This window comes from Telopea speciosissima, chromosome 1 (assembly GCF_018873765.1).
Source record: "Telopea speciosissima isolate NSW1024214 ecotype Mountain lineage chromosome 1, Tspe_v1, whole genome shotgun sequence".
Taxonomy (NCBI): Eukaryota; Viridiplantae; Streptophyta; class Magnoliopsida; order Proteales; family Proteaceae; genus Telopea; species Telopea speciosissima.
The window spans coordinates 55,184,029-55,197,870 of NC_057916.1; the positions used below are offsets into that span (position 1 = coordinate 55,184,029).

General features: G+C 38.4%; 1 protein-coding gene across 3 annotated transcripts in view; it reads right to left on the reverse strand.

Annotated features, from left to right (window-relative positions):
* The window catches only part of LOC122646826 (double-strand break repair protein MRE11-like), a 46,725-nt gene that overhangs the window by 28,635 nt on the left and 4,248 nt on the right, over nucleotides 1–13,842 (reverse strand). For all 3 annotated transcript variants that reach the window (XM_043840448.1, XM_043840442.1, XM_043840435.1), the window contains exons 5-13: nucleotides 11,008–11,098; nucleotides 6,850–6,969; nucleotides 6,633–6,701; nucleotides 6,434–6,525; nucleotides 6,196–6,298; nucleotides 6,009–6,116; nucleotides 5,810–5,872; nucleotides 5,664–5,735; nucleotides 5,446–5,523 (exon numbers count right to left, since the gene is read on the reverse strand). In XM_043840448.1, the coding sequence (XP_043696383.1) occupies nucleotides 5,446–5,523; nucleotides 5,664–5,735; nucleotides 5,810–5,872; nucleotides 6,009–6,116; nucleotides 6,196–6,298; nucleotides 6,434–6,525; nucleotides 6,633–6,701; nucleotides 6,850–6,969; nucleotides 11,008–11,098 (796 nt within the window). The remainder of the gene's footprint in view (nucleotides 1–5,445; nucleotides 5,524–5,663; nucleotides 5,736–5,809; nucleotides 5,873–6,008; nucleotides 6,117–6,195; nucleotides 6,299–6,433; nucleotides 6,526–6,632; nucleotides 6,702–6,849; nucleotides 6,970–11,007; nucleotides 11,099–13,842) is intronic.

Sequence of the window (13,842 nt, forward strand, 5' to 3'; positions counted from 1 at the left end):
CCAATCAGACCACTCAAACCCTAATCCCCCTCATCTCCCATAAAATCCAAATCCCTAAAAACCATTCTAAATTCTGTCTAGCCCTAATTAACCATCAAAACACCACCAAAGCCTGATCGAACCACCCCCCCCCACTGCCAGCTACACTCGACCAGAAACCCAGCTCCAAAGCCCTTTCCTAAACCCTAGAATTAGCTTAAAATCTGAAACTTAAAACCCTAAACCTAACCCTAAAACTGCAGAACTTCTAAACCTATCCAAACCCTACTTTCTTTATACCATAATAATCCCTTACACCTGCATACTAAAACCATATATAAACCATACCTGAATTCTTAGACCTAACCCTAGTTTTACCCTAAACATCCCACATCTGTAAACAGTTACAGAATTCTGATTACACCTAGTTCCTATTAGGCCTTGCCTATATAGGACGACATTACATACTCTCAAGAGAAGAGTATGACAAGTATTTTTGACCTCTATAAGAAGTTGTTCAAGTTTCAACAGTCAGACAAATCTCTGCAAGAGTATTACAGTGCTTTTAAGGGCATGGTTGAAGAATTAAATGTGTTCCAGCCTCTTACTACTGATATTGAAAAGTTGAAGGCTCAACGAAACAAGTTTTGTCTCCAAATTTCTGGCTAGTTTGAATCCTAGTCTCAAGGTTGTAAGAGGGCATCTACTTGCTGGTGAATCTGTCCCTACCTTGAATGATACCTATTCTAGACTGCAGCGTATTGTCTCTCCTAGTTCCAAGCCTAAAACCAACCCCAAGGAGAATTCAGCTTGTACTACTACTAGAGGTCGTGGTTCAGGGGGAGGACGTGGATTTGGTGGTCGTAATTATGGTGGACAGCATATTGATAAAGCAGCCCAGTTGTGTTCTTATTGTGGGAAGAGTGGAAGACGAATCACACCGTTGACACATGCTGGTTCAAGCATGGGAAGCCTGAATGGGCTCAAAAATTGGCCAATCATGCAGAACCTGAAGATGATTCTGATTTTGTTGCACCTAGTGATACTAAGCCTAGTTCAGCCGTGGGAGATTCATCTACCAACCGCCATGATGAGATGCATCGACTAATGCATCGTATAAAGAGTCTAGAGTCATCCACTTCCACTACTGGGGCATCCACCTCCATTGCCACATTGGCTCATGCAGGTACACCTGCTGCTCTCTTTTCCACCACTTCCACACCCTGGATCATTGATTCAGGGGGCTTCCGCTTACATGACTGGTAAGTCATCCATTTTTAGTTCTATTTCATCTAACTCTCACACCTCTCCTGTTATTGTGGCCAATGGTTCCCCTACCCCTGAAACTGGACATGGCACTGTTTGTCTTAATTCTAACCTTTCTCTTTCTTCTATCTTACATGTTCCTCAATTTCCCTTAAGCCTTCTTTCCGTTAGCCAACTTACTAAAATTTTGAATTGTTCTATGACTTTCTTCCCTTTTTACTGTTTTTTTCAGGATCTTCACACCGGGAAGACAATTGGTGGAGGGTGTGAGAAAGATGGGTTGTATTATCTAAATGGTGTTGCCCCGTCTGCTTCGGCTGCAGGCTGCAGCTACTACTGTTGGTGGAGAGTCTCCTTTTCAATGGCATTGTAGGTTAGGACATTTATCTTTGTCTAGATTAAAAATTATATTTCCCCAGTTTAAGTCTTTAGATAAATTAGAGTGTGAGGACTGCAAGTTGGGTAAGCATCATCGTGCTACTTATCCTTCTCGTCCTATGCCCCGTAGTACTTCCTTATTTTCTTTAGAACATTCAAATGTGTGGGGTCCTTGTCGTGCAAGTAATAGACATGGTCTTCGGTATTTTGTCACTTTTGGATGATTATTCCAGAACTACATGGTTGTAACTTTTAAAGGATTGATCAAAATTTATGTATTTCAAACTTTTGCAATGAAATAAAGACCCAGTTTAATGCTTCTATTAAAAATTTTCGACCTGATAATGCTTTGGAATTTGTTCAAACTGAGATCCCTTCTTTTCGTGCCACTAACGGAATGATTCATCAAACTAGTTGTTCCTATACTCCTCAATAAAATGGGGTAGCGGAACAGAAAAATAGGCACTTATTTGAGGTTGCCCGGGCTCTCATGCTACATACATAGTTGTCACGGCGTCACGGCGATCCAAGTCGGTGGAAGGGTGTCACGTCGATATATCGACATGTCGCCCGCCATGGCGTTGCCATGGCGAGCATGTCGACCATGTTTAATTTTTTATTTTCTGTATTTTTAATGTCATTTAGTATGCTATAATATATGTCCTATAACATCAAAAATCAACATGAAAGTGTACTACACTACTACTAATATACTATGCCACTATGGTTTAATTCATGAAAGTGTAACTAATATCCATTAGTGTATATGAAAGTATGAAAAATTGAAAATATAGATTAACCTATCAAATAATTGAAAGCAATAGTAAAAATCAAATGATAGGCTAACCTGTTTACTGAAGCTTGATAGCAATAGTCTTTCTTTAGTGTATGTGATTTGGAGCAAAGCATCTAAGCTATTAAATGGTTTAAAAAAAAAAAATTTTAATCTAACTTTTATATGTACAAATATCGACCGATATGCCAACATATCGTGGTATGGCGTCCATGGCGACGCCATGGCGTCGCCATGGAAGCCATATCGAACGATATATTGACATCCACCATGGCGTAGCTCGATATGCCCCCTCTCCCAACGCCAGGACGCCATGGCGGCGCCATGGCGACGCCATGGCGACGCCATGACAACTATGGCTACATATGCAAGTGCCCAAGCATTTTTGGTACGATACAGTTCTTATTGCTTGTTTTTTGATTAACTGAATGCCCTCGGCTGTCCTTAGCGACAAATCCCCTTTTTCTATTTTATTTCCCGACGTCTCGAGTTTCAACTTGCCTCCTCAAGTTTTTGGGTGTGTCTGTTTTGTTCATAATCTCCATCTCCATGATGATAAATTAGACCCTCGGTCAACCAAATGTATCTTCATGGGTTACTCTAGGACCCAGAAGGGATATAGGTGATATGACCCTCTGACTAGAAGGCAGTTTGTGAGTGCAGATGTCACCTTCTTCGAAGGTATGTCTTATTTTTCTGATCAGCCCACCGTGTCCAGTGATCCGTTAGTTGTGTCTAACCCTCCTCCCATTCCCGCCATTGTCCTTACATAGAAAACAAATCCAAAACATTGAACCCCACTCCCAATACATAGAAAACATAAACAAAGAAAATTAACTAACTCTTGCAATTCTAAAAGACACTAAGAAATTCTAAAGGACTAAGTAACCTAGGAAATATGAAAAGACTCAAGGAAAACTAATTGTTGGGGACCAGAACTTGACTGCCCCAAGAGGTCCACGATTTGGCTATGAGGGCCAGAATTGAAATCAGTCCAAGATAGACAGATCTGGACTGGTCTTGATAATGCAAGACTAGATTAGGGTTAACCTAGTCCCAATTATTCACAACACAAATAGCCAAATAGCAGCCAAAACACTGTAACCGCAGGTCTGAAACAGAGGTTTAGCATCAGAAAATTGCTAACTCCAGAACCAGTAGTTCCCCAACTCGTGTGGGACTGATACTCCTAACAAGTAAAGGTCCAATAAGGGTAATGAAGCCCTAAAAATCTCAGCTTTGATTGATGGCTGAAGAGGGAGATACCAGCAGGTCACTAAAATAGAAGGTAAACTCAGATTTAGTAACTTAGTGAGTAGAGATCAAACCAGCCATGAGAAAGTAACCAAACTTGGATCGAATGATGCTTGTCTAGGGAAGAAACACTGTTGAAAGTTTCAATTGATTCTGATGGTTGAATTGGAAGATATGGTAGCAACTCCCAAAATAAAAACTAATTTTCTGCAGGCCAAACTAGCCACCAGTTTGGACTCTAACTTGGATCGAGTGTAGGATCTATGGGAAGGGGGCTCTGCTGCAAGTTTGGTGAAGTTCTGATGGGTAGAAGTGAAGTTATGGGGGTGGAATGAAAATAGAAGGTTTCAGCCTGTCGAATGGGGTGGAAGTGAGGATCGAGTGGAGGGAATGAATGGGGGATGGTGTGCTTCAAAACCCAGCATGGTTTGTGGATGGAATGGGGAGTAATGAAATTAGAAACTTGCAGTTATGGGGTTGCAGAGGTGCAGCAATGGTTTCAATCAATGGAGTAACCAGCAACAGCAACAACAGTGTTGGAGGAGTACCTTCAACCTTCGAATGATGATATCCAGCAGCAGCAGCAACAACTTGGAATAGCAGCAACAGCAACTGAGTGGTATCCTTGGTAGTGGAATGATTACAGCAATTCTCAGGCTTGATGGAGAAGATGACAATGGAAAGGTTGGGATAGGTGGATTTGGCTCTCTTAGCCAGGCTCCTTCAGCCCATCAAGTCACAATCAAACTTAAGAAAAGGAAACATAATTTGCTAGAAGCATTCTTCATTCACTATAGAAATCGTGGAGAGGCATAAACAGCCTTACAATATAAAGAGGGCTATACTTGCACCTCAAGTAAGAAGAGAAATAGAAACTTAACATAATAAGTTGCAACATGAAAATAGAAACTACTCTAATTAACTAGGACTAAAATAAAAATACAAACATAATAAAATCTTCTTAAGTCTTCAAATCTCCTCGTAGGACCCACTTGGATGACTTAATTGTTGCAGCTGAAATCTCCAGCCTGTGGTCCCCATCAGTTCAACTTACTACATTTAGAAGAAAGACAAAATTGCCTTTCACAGTTTCACTTAAGGACTTGAATCACTAATACTTGAAAGACTAATCTGCCCCCACAATTCTTCAAGGAATCTTCTCACCAAGCCAAAAATAAGGGGCTGTGACACTGTTCATGTGAACAGTGTTTTGGCCTCCTCTTCATATTTTGATCTACATCACTTGAACTTGGGCTGGGTCTTGGACTTGACCTGGGCATTAAACTTTGGTTGGGCCTTCTTTGATGGGCCAGCTGCTGGATCAAAAGGATGCCCTGCATCACTAACACATGTAACCCAGCCCAAGGCTTTCCACTAAATAAGCCCACTTTTCTAATTTACCTACATCAAGTGGTTTCTATGTAAACGGTGCAAGGAATACCTATGGGGATGTCCTTGCTTTGTTATTTTTGGTCGGTTGGTCCTTTAGAGAATATTAATCACTTGTGCTGTTGTTTCATTATTCACAGGTCATACGTTGAATTCTATTTCTTATTGAAATAGAGAGGTCAATTGAAACCTGGACCTGCTCACTTGAAATCTATATATAAATCTGCCCCATGCATGAGAGTTTTTCCAAACGAAAGTATTTTCAAAACAAAGAATAACATGTGCCATTGAATTCATTCAATGATAAACAACTGAAGCTCTAAAAAATGAAAAAGCATCAGATTTTAGGATAGATACCTTAAGCTAAGCTAAAAGAGTGTACTAACCTTTATTCGGACTAATGGAAGCTTGATCTCTGATCCACTGACAGCCTTTCTGCTAGAATTTTCAATCAAATTTCCAACCTAAAGCAACTAGATCTTATTAAGATATAAATAAATATATGCGGTCACCATAAAATATTGATGTAAAGAAACTAAAAACCAAGGACCTCCAAAGTTCAGAAATTGAATATCTTTAATAAATGTAGCAGGAACACTTTTACCACTTTGTCCAAATGTTCAAGAATGGATGTTTGATCATTGGGATCAATTTCCTTCTCATCCTTTAGTACAACCTACACAATGGAAATGAACACAGTAAGAGACATCCATTCAATAAAAGATCATAGCATGCTACTAGCTTACATACCTCAGCATATTCGAAAGGCCTCACTGACTTTAATGGAATCTTAGACGGACGATATTGATTACCCTATAGAAGGAAAGCATCAATATTTAAAAATCATTCCTATTTTTTTATTTTTTATTTTTTTCTTTGGGGGGGGGGGGGGCACTGATAATGCTGCCATAAAATGAAATGCAAAATAGGAATTTACACCAAGAAAGACCTTAATTTCTAAGAGAAGGACATGCTTAGGCTTTGCTTCCCCCTCAATTAGAGAAGTTGCAACAGACGATCCCGGTTGAGTTATATGGAAGCCCATCCCTGGAACTTCCTGTGGAAATTAGAAACTATGTTTAGAAGGATACTGAAGAAGAGATTAATTTAAGCAGAAAAAGGTACATCGATGGCACCTGAGGGTCAACCAGGCACTCATGTTCATGCCCCCATACTATGAAGTCCAGGAAACGTGGCAAGAAGTGCTCATTTATTGCATTTTTAGGGTTTGACTTTACCCTGCAGGACATGGAAATGGAATGGTGAACATAGTAAAGCAATTGAAGTCTTATGCATAAAGTATCAAGTCTAATGTTTCCACAAAATGCTCTTCATTTCAAGTGTGAAAGAACAGTCTCTCAAACAATGTCTTACCTGTTTTGATGGAGTACCAGAATGTTGAACCAATCTGACACTGGACACCCTTCTTTCGATTCAGGTCGCATCCATTGTACGGCATGTGGTGTCTGAGGCATCATATCGTAAATTCAACAAAAATGTTAGAAATATCATCAGAAAAAATCTCCCCACAGAGATGATAAAGATTTGTACCAAGTCTTGAAGTGGGAAGCACCTGAAACATTCTATTGAGCCTTTCATCTCTGATGTTACCTAGGCCATACAGAGCTACAGATGTTGAACCCTGAAAACCGGCCAGGAGAAGAATTTAAAGTCAATCCGTAATAATTAAAGAAGCAAAGACATACTTCCAGTAGTGAAATCTATAAGATAGGCCACTTCAAAAGTAACTTAATGCATACTCCCAACAGTAAAAGCTCACTGTGACCAACCTTCCTGACAAGAATAGGATGGAGGGCGATGTGACCAACACCAGATCCTCCAAGAATCATTTTCCCAAAATAATTCACAAGATTGCACGCAGAGAGGATATCAATCGCAGAAAGGTTGTCCTGACACCATCGCACAAAATATAATGTTTACAGCAAATAAGAAATGGCCACAAAATGCAGTCTTTAATGGTCAATGTTCAACGTAGATCCTTCAATAGCTTAACAACATTTAAGGAGTAAGACGAACAGTATAATAATCTACTAAAGATATTAATCACTGATCAATATTTTGAAACTAAAATTGCAGCTAAGTGCATCAGGTTTCCTGCCAAGTAGGGAAACTTCTAGATTTCTAATTAATGTCCTGATCATGGTCATCGTAGAAAGTAGAAACTGAAATGTTTCAATGATTTCAACCATAGTTTTTAAAATGGACCTGACAAGATCGTCAGACAAGGTTAGACTGGAATTGGCCTCAATTTTCAGCCTGGTCTAAAGGCCCTAAAATGCCATAAAACTGGAAAAACTGGAAGAAAAGGGGGGGGGGGGTGGGGGGGACTGGAACTGGCTTCTTTTCGGCTTGACCTCCAGTTTGAAAAAACTCTGAATTTAACTTCTTTTATTTTTTTTGGGGAGGGGGGGTGTGGAGTGAGAACTAAACTAACTTTAACTTTGGTGATTTTGACCAAAACCACATTGATTTTTTGACCTACCCCCCAAAAAAAGTAGATTCCTACTAAAATCAACAGAACATTCCCCCCCCCCCCCCACCCAGTTTTGCCAGGAGCCAAAACTGAAACATTTTGGTGATTTCAACCAAAATTTGCCAATGTTCAATACCATGGTTCAGCGGCTACAAGAAATGAGATTCACATTTTTAAGGACTGCTTTAACACTATGTCTCCACAGCAAGGAACCAAATTTTCAGAAATAGGTTGACTTCGCAACTAGGAAATGATGTGAAAAAACATAGAAATCATCAAGTTACGTTTTCCTTTTTCAATGAATAGATCAACTCACCAATCCTATACAATTGTTTAGATCCATTAAACATGTGTACTATTGATGCATTTGTCACTTGTTTGTGACTTTTGTTCAATACTGAGAGAGAGAGAGAGGGGGGTAATTTGGCTCTTTCCTGGTATTGTAATGAGAACCCCCCCTCCCCAAAAAAAAGTTGCCAAATACCTTCAAATTCCATCAACTCATTGTTTGGCTTGAAACGATTGCTTGAATCCAGTGCAAAATCACGAATGTTGGCCCCAAAAAAAAGGGAAAGAAAAAACAAACTGGTTTTCCCCCAATTGTTTGTTGGTGAAATAGCATCACTTTGTTCATTTTGAGTGGTTTTTGACAAAAAAGCCAGAATCACTCGAAATATCGAAAGGCTTCACTGACTTCAATTAAAATTTAGTAACTGGCATAATTATATAATTTGCTCAAAATTTCATACCTCAAGCGAATTGAAAACACCAATCAGTATAACAAGCTTCCTATTTTCCAAATTATAGCTTCCATCACAATGAATGGAAGGATGAAAATTTCATTCTCCAAGGGTCACAATTTAACTTCATCAAGAATAATCTGTAAGTTATGATAATCAAGCCAATGTAGTTTAAAAGTATGGGAAGAGATAATCCAGCATTACCGGTAAAGTCTTTGCAGGTTAGTAGCTAAGACTTCTAATAGAACCCCATCTTCAGCCTTCCCTGGTTGGAAATTGATATGCTGTCTTGCCAGTAGAAGGCTTCCTGGACAGCCTAGTTTCACTTTTCCATCCATACTGTCTCCCTCCTATGGGTCCTTCCCAGTTCCCTACTGATGGAGGATCTGCTAGCGGTGGGTTCAGATCAATGGAAGAGAAGGAGAAGAAAGAAGAGAACAGAAAGTTTAATCACGGGGAGGGCAAAGAGGAGAGAGAGCATGCAACTCACTTTTCAAAAACAAAGCAACTCTTTTCCATAATTCCAAATCGTGGGCTGGCCTTAGGGCTACATTGCTTTAAATATAAGAAGATATCAAGGGGTTATGTGGCAGTGTCCTAAATTGAATTAAATAACAAGGAAAAGACTAAAAAAACTTCTCCATGCGTGGACAGCAAAAGGAGTGTAATGTGGTTCTGATTTACATTATGAAACCAGTACCAAACAGGATCGATAACAGAGTGAAAACTTTCCAGAATTAAGAGAAAATTCATAAAACAAGATCAACAAATCAGATCAGCAATATAAAGCTCGTCGAGTGCCTCTTTTATTGGGAAGAATCAATGCTGAAAATCTAAGACATATCCAATGGTCAGATCTGCTGATGTGGACTACTAGTGGGACTAGGATAGGTCAAAATTAGTCAAACTAGGAATCAAATGACAGATAAGAATACAGATTTCATATGCCCAACAGAAACGCAACTAATGCCATTGAAGTCAGGTATAACAGATCAGTATGTATCAGATATAGAATGACCTTCAAAACAGCAATAATCGAATCCTACTTGGAGCAGGACTATGCTATTTATGCAGCAGATTCAGAAACAGATATTAGAATAACGAGAGTGAGACCACTGTCAACAAAGGTTTTCTGAAATCAGAATCGAAATCAGATCTGTAAAAGCATGAATTCCAGCAATCCTAGTGTGGAAAGAAAATCCTCTATCGCAGGAACAGAATTGAATTTGATTGCAGGTTATAGAATAACAGATTACTGAGTTGAATAAGCTTAAACGAAGATCAAAGAATAGAGGAACAGTGCCTGGGCTTCCCACTGGAAGGTATGGATTGGATTCACTACCAATCACACCTTGAATCACCACAAGGAAGAGCATTCTGAATCACCACAGAACCAAAGGCAAAAGCCAAACTTTATTCATCAAATTCGTGTACAACGCTGGACCACCTCACAAACTTACATAGAAGACTCAAAGACATACTCAAACACAAAAAATGAAAGGCCTAACCCAATCCTCAACTAATAAGGTAACCTAAATTGACTAGGAAACTAAAATAATGAAAAAAACTGACTCAAAACAGGACTGGACTTATAGAATCCTAATCCAGCCTAAAACACTTAATAACAATTAAAAGATAAAGAAATAAAGACACTTAACTAGTCACGTATGCCTAGCCTCTACCCATTTTATAGGCTCATTAAAGTGGTCTATTACAATAAAAACACTTTGGACCAAAGGCTCAACACATATATAACCCAACCCAAAGCTTATTTCCAATAAAATAAACCCATTTAGGTGAGTTAACTGCATCAGAGTGACTTGGATAACTTAACTACCAAACGTGTAACTCAAATAAATAAGAAAACTTCCTCCAGTCAAAGCTTATTTCCAATAAAATAAGCCCATTTAGGTGATTTAACTGCATCAGAGTGACTTGGATAACTTAACTACCAAACATGTAACTCAAATAAATAAGAAAACATCCTCCAGCCGCAGACTGCTTCTAGAAGAGTTCCTAACTAACCCAAGTCTTAAAGAAGAAAGCAAACATAAAAAGGAAAAACTATTCTAACATTGGCTGACTTGGAATGTCCTAATCTATCTTAACAACTTAATTAAGAGTGTCCTTATATATCTTAACTTAATTAATAAAACAAAAAAACAACCCAAAAGATATCCTAACTCAGTCCACTATTACAATCGATAAATAAATATTCCCACAACTTGGATGAGGATACGGTTCCTCAAAATCAGGAAAACTGGAACCGCAAGCTAAAAAACACTTTCAAATTGGGCCCCACAAGTTCTAGTCTCCAGGTTTGAACCTCCCTTGGTTAATATGCTTGGTTTTGAACCGGAAAACAATCCAACACAAGAACAGTGATCATGCCCCTGCATTAACTACCCACCACACCCCAAGGGGGTTGCTCAGTTGGCAAGGACCAACACGTCACAAAGAAGAGGTCATGAGTTCAACTCTCCTTGAGGTCTACCTATCCAAAAAAAAAAAAAAACTACCCACCACACAGCTATCTGGCAGGGCCAACCTTACCAAAACAACATTACAAGCATAACATCCAACAATTGCAAATAGTTCAAAAGGATTCTGATAAGTCACTCAAAATGAGAATTGTAACATTATGTGAATGACATAATAAAGTATACATTACACTAAATTAATCTGATATTAGAGTTTTTAGCATTACACCATACCACTCCTGCAGGATCATCATGATTTCCATGAATACTGAACACTGGCAAGCCAACATTGAAGTGAGGATCTTCATAATTTACATGACCAAACCTGTAAAACAAATCAAAGCTATTACAAATCACAGATGCCTTCTTCTACATGTGATTGCTGAGTTATTTATACCCAAAAAAAGGGGAGAGGGTAAATACTTCTATATTGGAATCCCATGGGCTTGGTTTACAGTCAGTACAGACTGGGAAAGAGATGACCAACCATACTATGCATCTGGTATGGGACCCATGGCATTGCCATATGCATGGTTTAAAGTATCAGTCCGATACGTATCTTTTTTTTTTTTAGAAAAACAGTATGTCTCGATTGGTATCGTATTGTATCGGCCGATACGACCGGATACAATAGGATCGAACCCGATACTTACGATGCATACGTTAAAGGTTCTGTGAGAGTATCGGTATGTATCGGTCGATACGGACCGATACAGCTCGATACATACCGATCAGGTCGATACCAACTGCTACACGTTGATACGGCCATTAAAGACCCATGTGACTATCAGACTATGATTTTATTTTTGAGAATAGGATTGAAGTAAATTTCCCAGAAAAAGGTAGGTTTCAGAAAAACTTGATCTTTGTGTTTAAATCATGGTTTTTAATCCTATTTTTTGCTATAAATCGATAGATTTAGGTAAAACTAAGTTAGTTGATGCATCAAACTTGATCATTTACAAGGATTTGTACTCAAATCGATGAAAGTCTCTTGTCTCATTATATGTTGTTCTCCATTCTAGTGTTTATGCATGATACATGTTATATATTGCTTCTTTATATTGTTTTTTGCTCCAAAAGTGTAACTCCATGTGTATCTTGACCATTTCCATGTGTATCTGTAGTGTATAATACGTATCTCCGATAAGATATGAAACGATACGTCTCTTAAAATCATCCTTCCGATACCGATACTTTAAACCTTGGCCATATGGACAGTGATTGACCTTTTTCATATCAAGTTATAAACCCCAAACCCCACAAGCTAAATTTTCTAATTTACATTTATTTTCATGTTTTGGCAATGTTACAACTTTTTGAAACCATAGGTCAAACTTTATGCCCACTTCTCTTATTCATTTTGGGCTGAAACTTTACCTATGATATGGATCCAAGGTCCTTTGTCACATGGACCCACCCATGTACACGGGCAGGTCACTGGGCAGTGACAAATAAATGATTCCTTCAAAGGACTAGAGGGAGGAAGGGAGAGAGAGTGATGAGTATAGTTGTCAAGGCGTCAATGCCTAGGCGGCCAGGTGGATTTTGGGGGGTCTAGGCAGTTGTCGCCTTAGTGGTATTGAATGCCTTGGCCCTTATTTATGCCAAATATCATTTAAATAAATGTTTTTATTTGTTATTTCATTTACTTAAGATTTTATTCAATATTCATAAATAAGCAAGTTATTTGAATCTAATAAAAATAGTTAAAAAACCAAATTCCAAAACGATAAAAGGTAAACCCCCAGTTCAAGAACAAAAACTAGATTTTCGACGGTAAGTGAAATCTTCAACTTTCCAATGGTGGGGTTTTTCTCAAATCTAAAAGTTTCATATATCTTAATATGGTAAAACATTGCTAAAAACTAAAAGAGAGGTAAAATATCCATTTGTTTTGACATCTAAAAAAAAATATGTTCATTCAAAGCGATTTGACAACATTCGCACACACCAACTAAGGTTTGACCGGAACATAACCTTCAATATAAATCAGATTTAAGCAAAATTGGATTTGTTTTAAGCTGGTTTTGTGCTCTACCTAACATAGTTGTCAAGGTGCCTAGGCGAACCAAGGTGAGTGAGGGGATCAGAAACCAAATCGACACCAACTAAGCGACACCAAAAGTTAAGGCGTGACAAAGGCACCTGGACACCTTCACAACTATGCTACCCCTAATGCAAAAAGTCTCATGTAAAAATAAATTGTTTGACCATTCAAACTTCTTAGAGAACAAGCGAGAGCAGTTTAATTACTTATAGATAAAATTATATTTTCTAAGAACGGTATAAACCAAATGTGAGACTAGGTATACCATGAAAATGACCAATTACAAGAACAATATAAAACAACTGTATGTTTTGATTGTTTCAAACTTCCAATAGCTTGCTTGTTTAGTTCTGCTGTCTTCTAGTTCTATATTGATTTTTTATGACTTGATGTGGCTTTATATTGATTTTTTATAGCTTGATGTGACTTACTGTTGATTTTTGATGACTTGATTTGGCTTAATGTTGATTTTTTATGATGTAAGGCATATATTGTAACATACAAAATAATGTTTGAAAAGAGCGTTTGCATTTTGCATTTTGGCCTAAATTCTTTTGCTCTTCGATACTCAATCAAATCCTCTTTTTTGACGATTGAATGCACCTTTATAGTCCCAGATTTCGTAATTCCAGAGTTGTTTCTTCTGTATCGGGGGTCATCGAAATACACAAGAATACTGTTTCTACGAAAAATACCATTTATGGGTATTTCAACCGAGATACCCGAACTGGATAGGGGAAATAAAAAATAACACTTGGACGCCTTGGTTGCCTAGGCAAGACCTAGGTGGGCGCCTTGTCACCTAAGCGCTTAGGCACCCCTCCACCGCCTTAACAACTATGGTGATGCGGATTTGTGGTTGAACCGGCTTGACCAGTCTGGCCATTCAAACTAAGATGAACCAGGTCCCAACCTTGTTCTGGTTTATTTTGTAATTTTCAATTATGGGAGCTTTACATAGGATAAGTAGATCCGTAGTAGATCATATCTCATTTTCCTTTACGAAGTAGTTTCCTTCT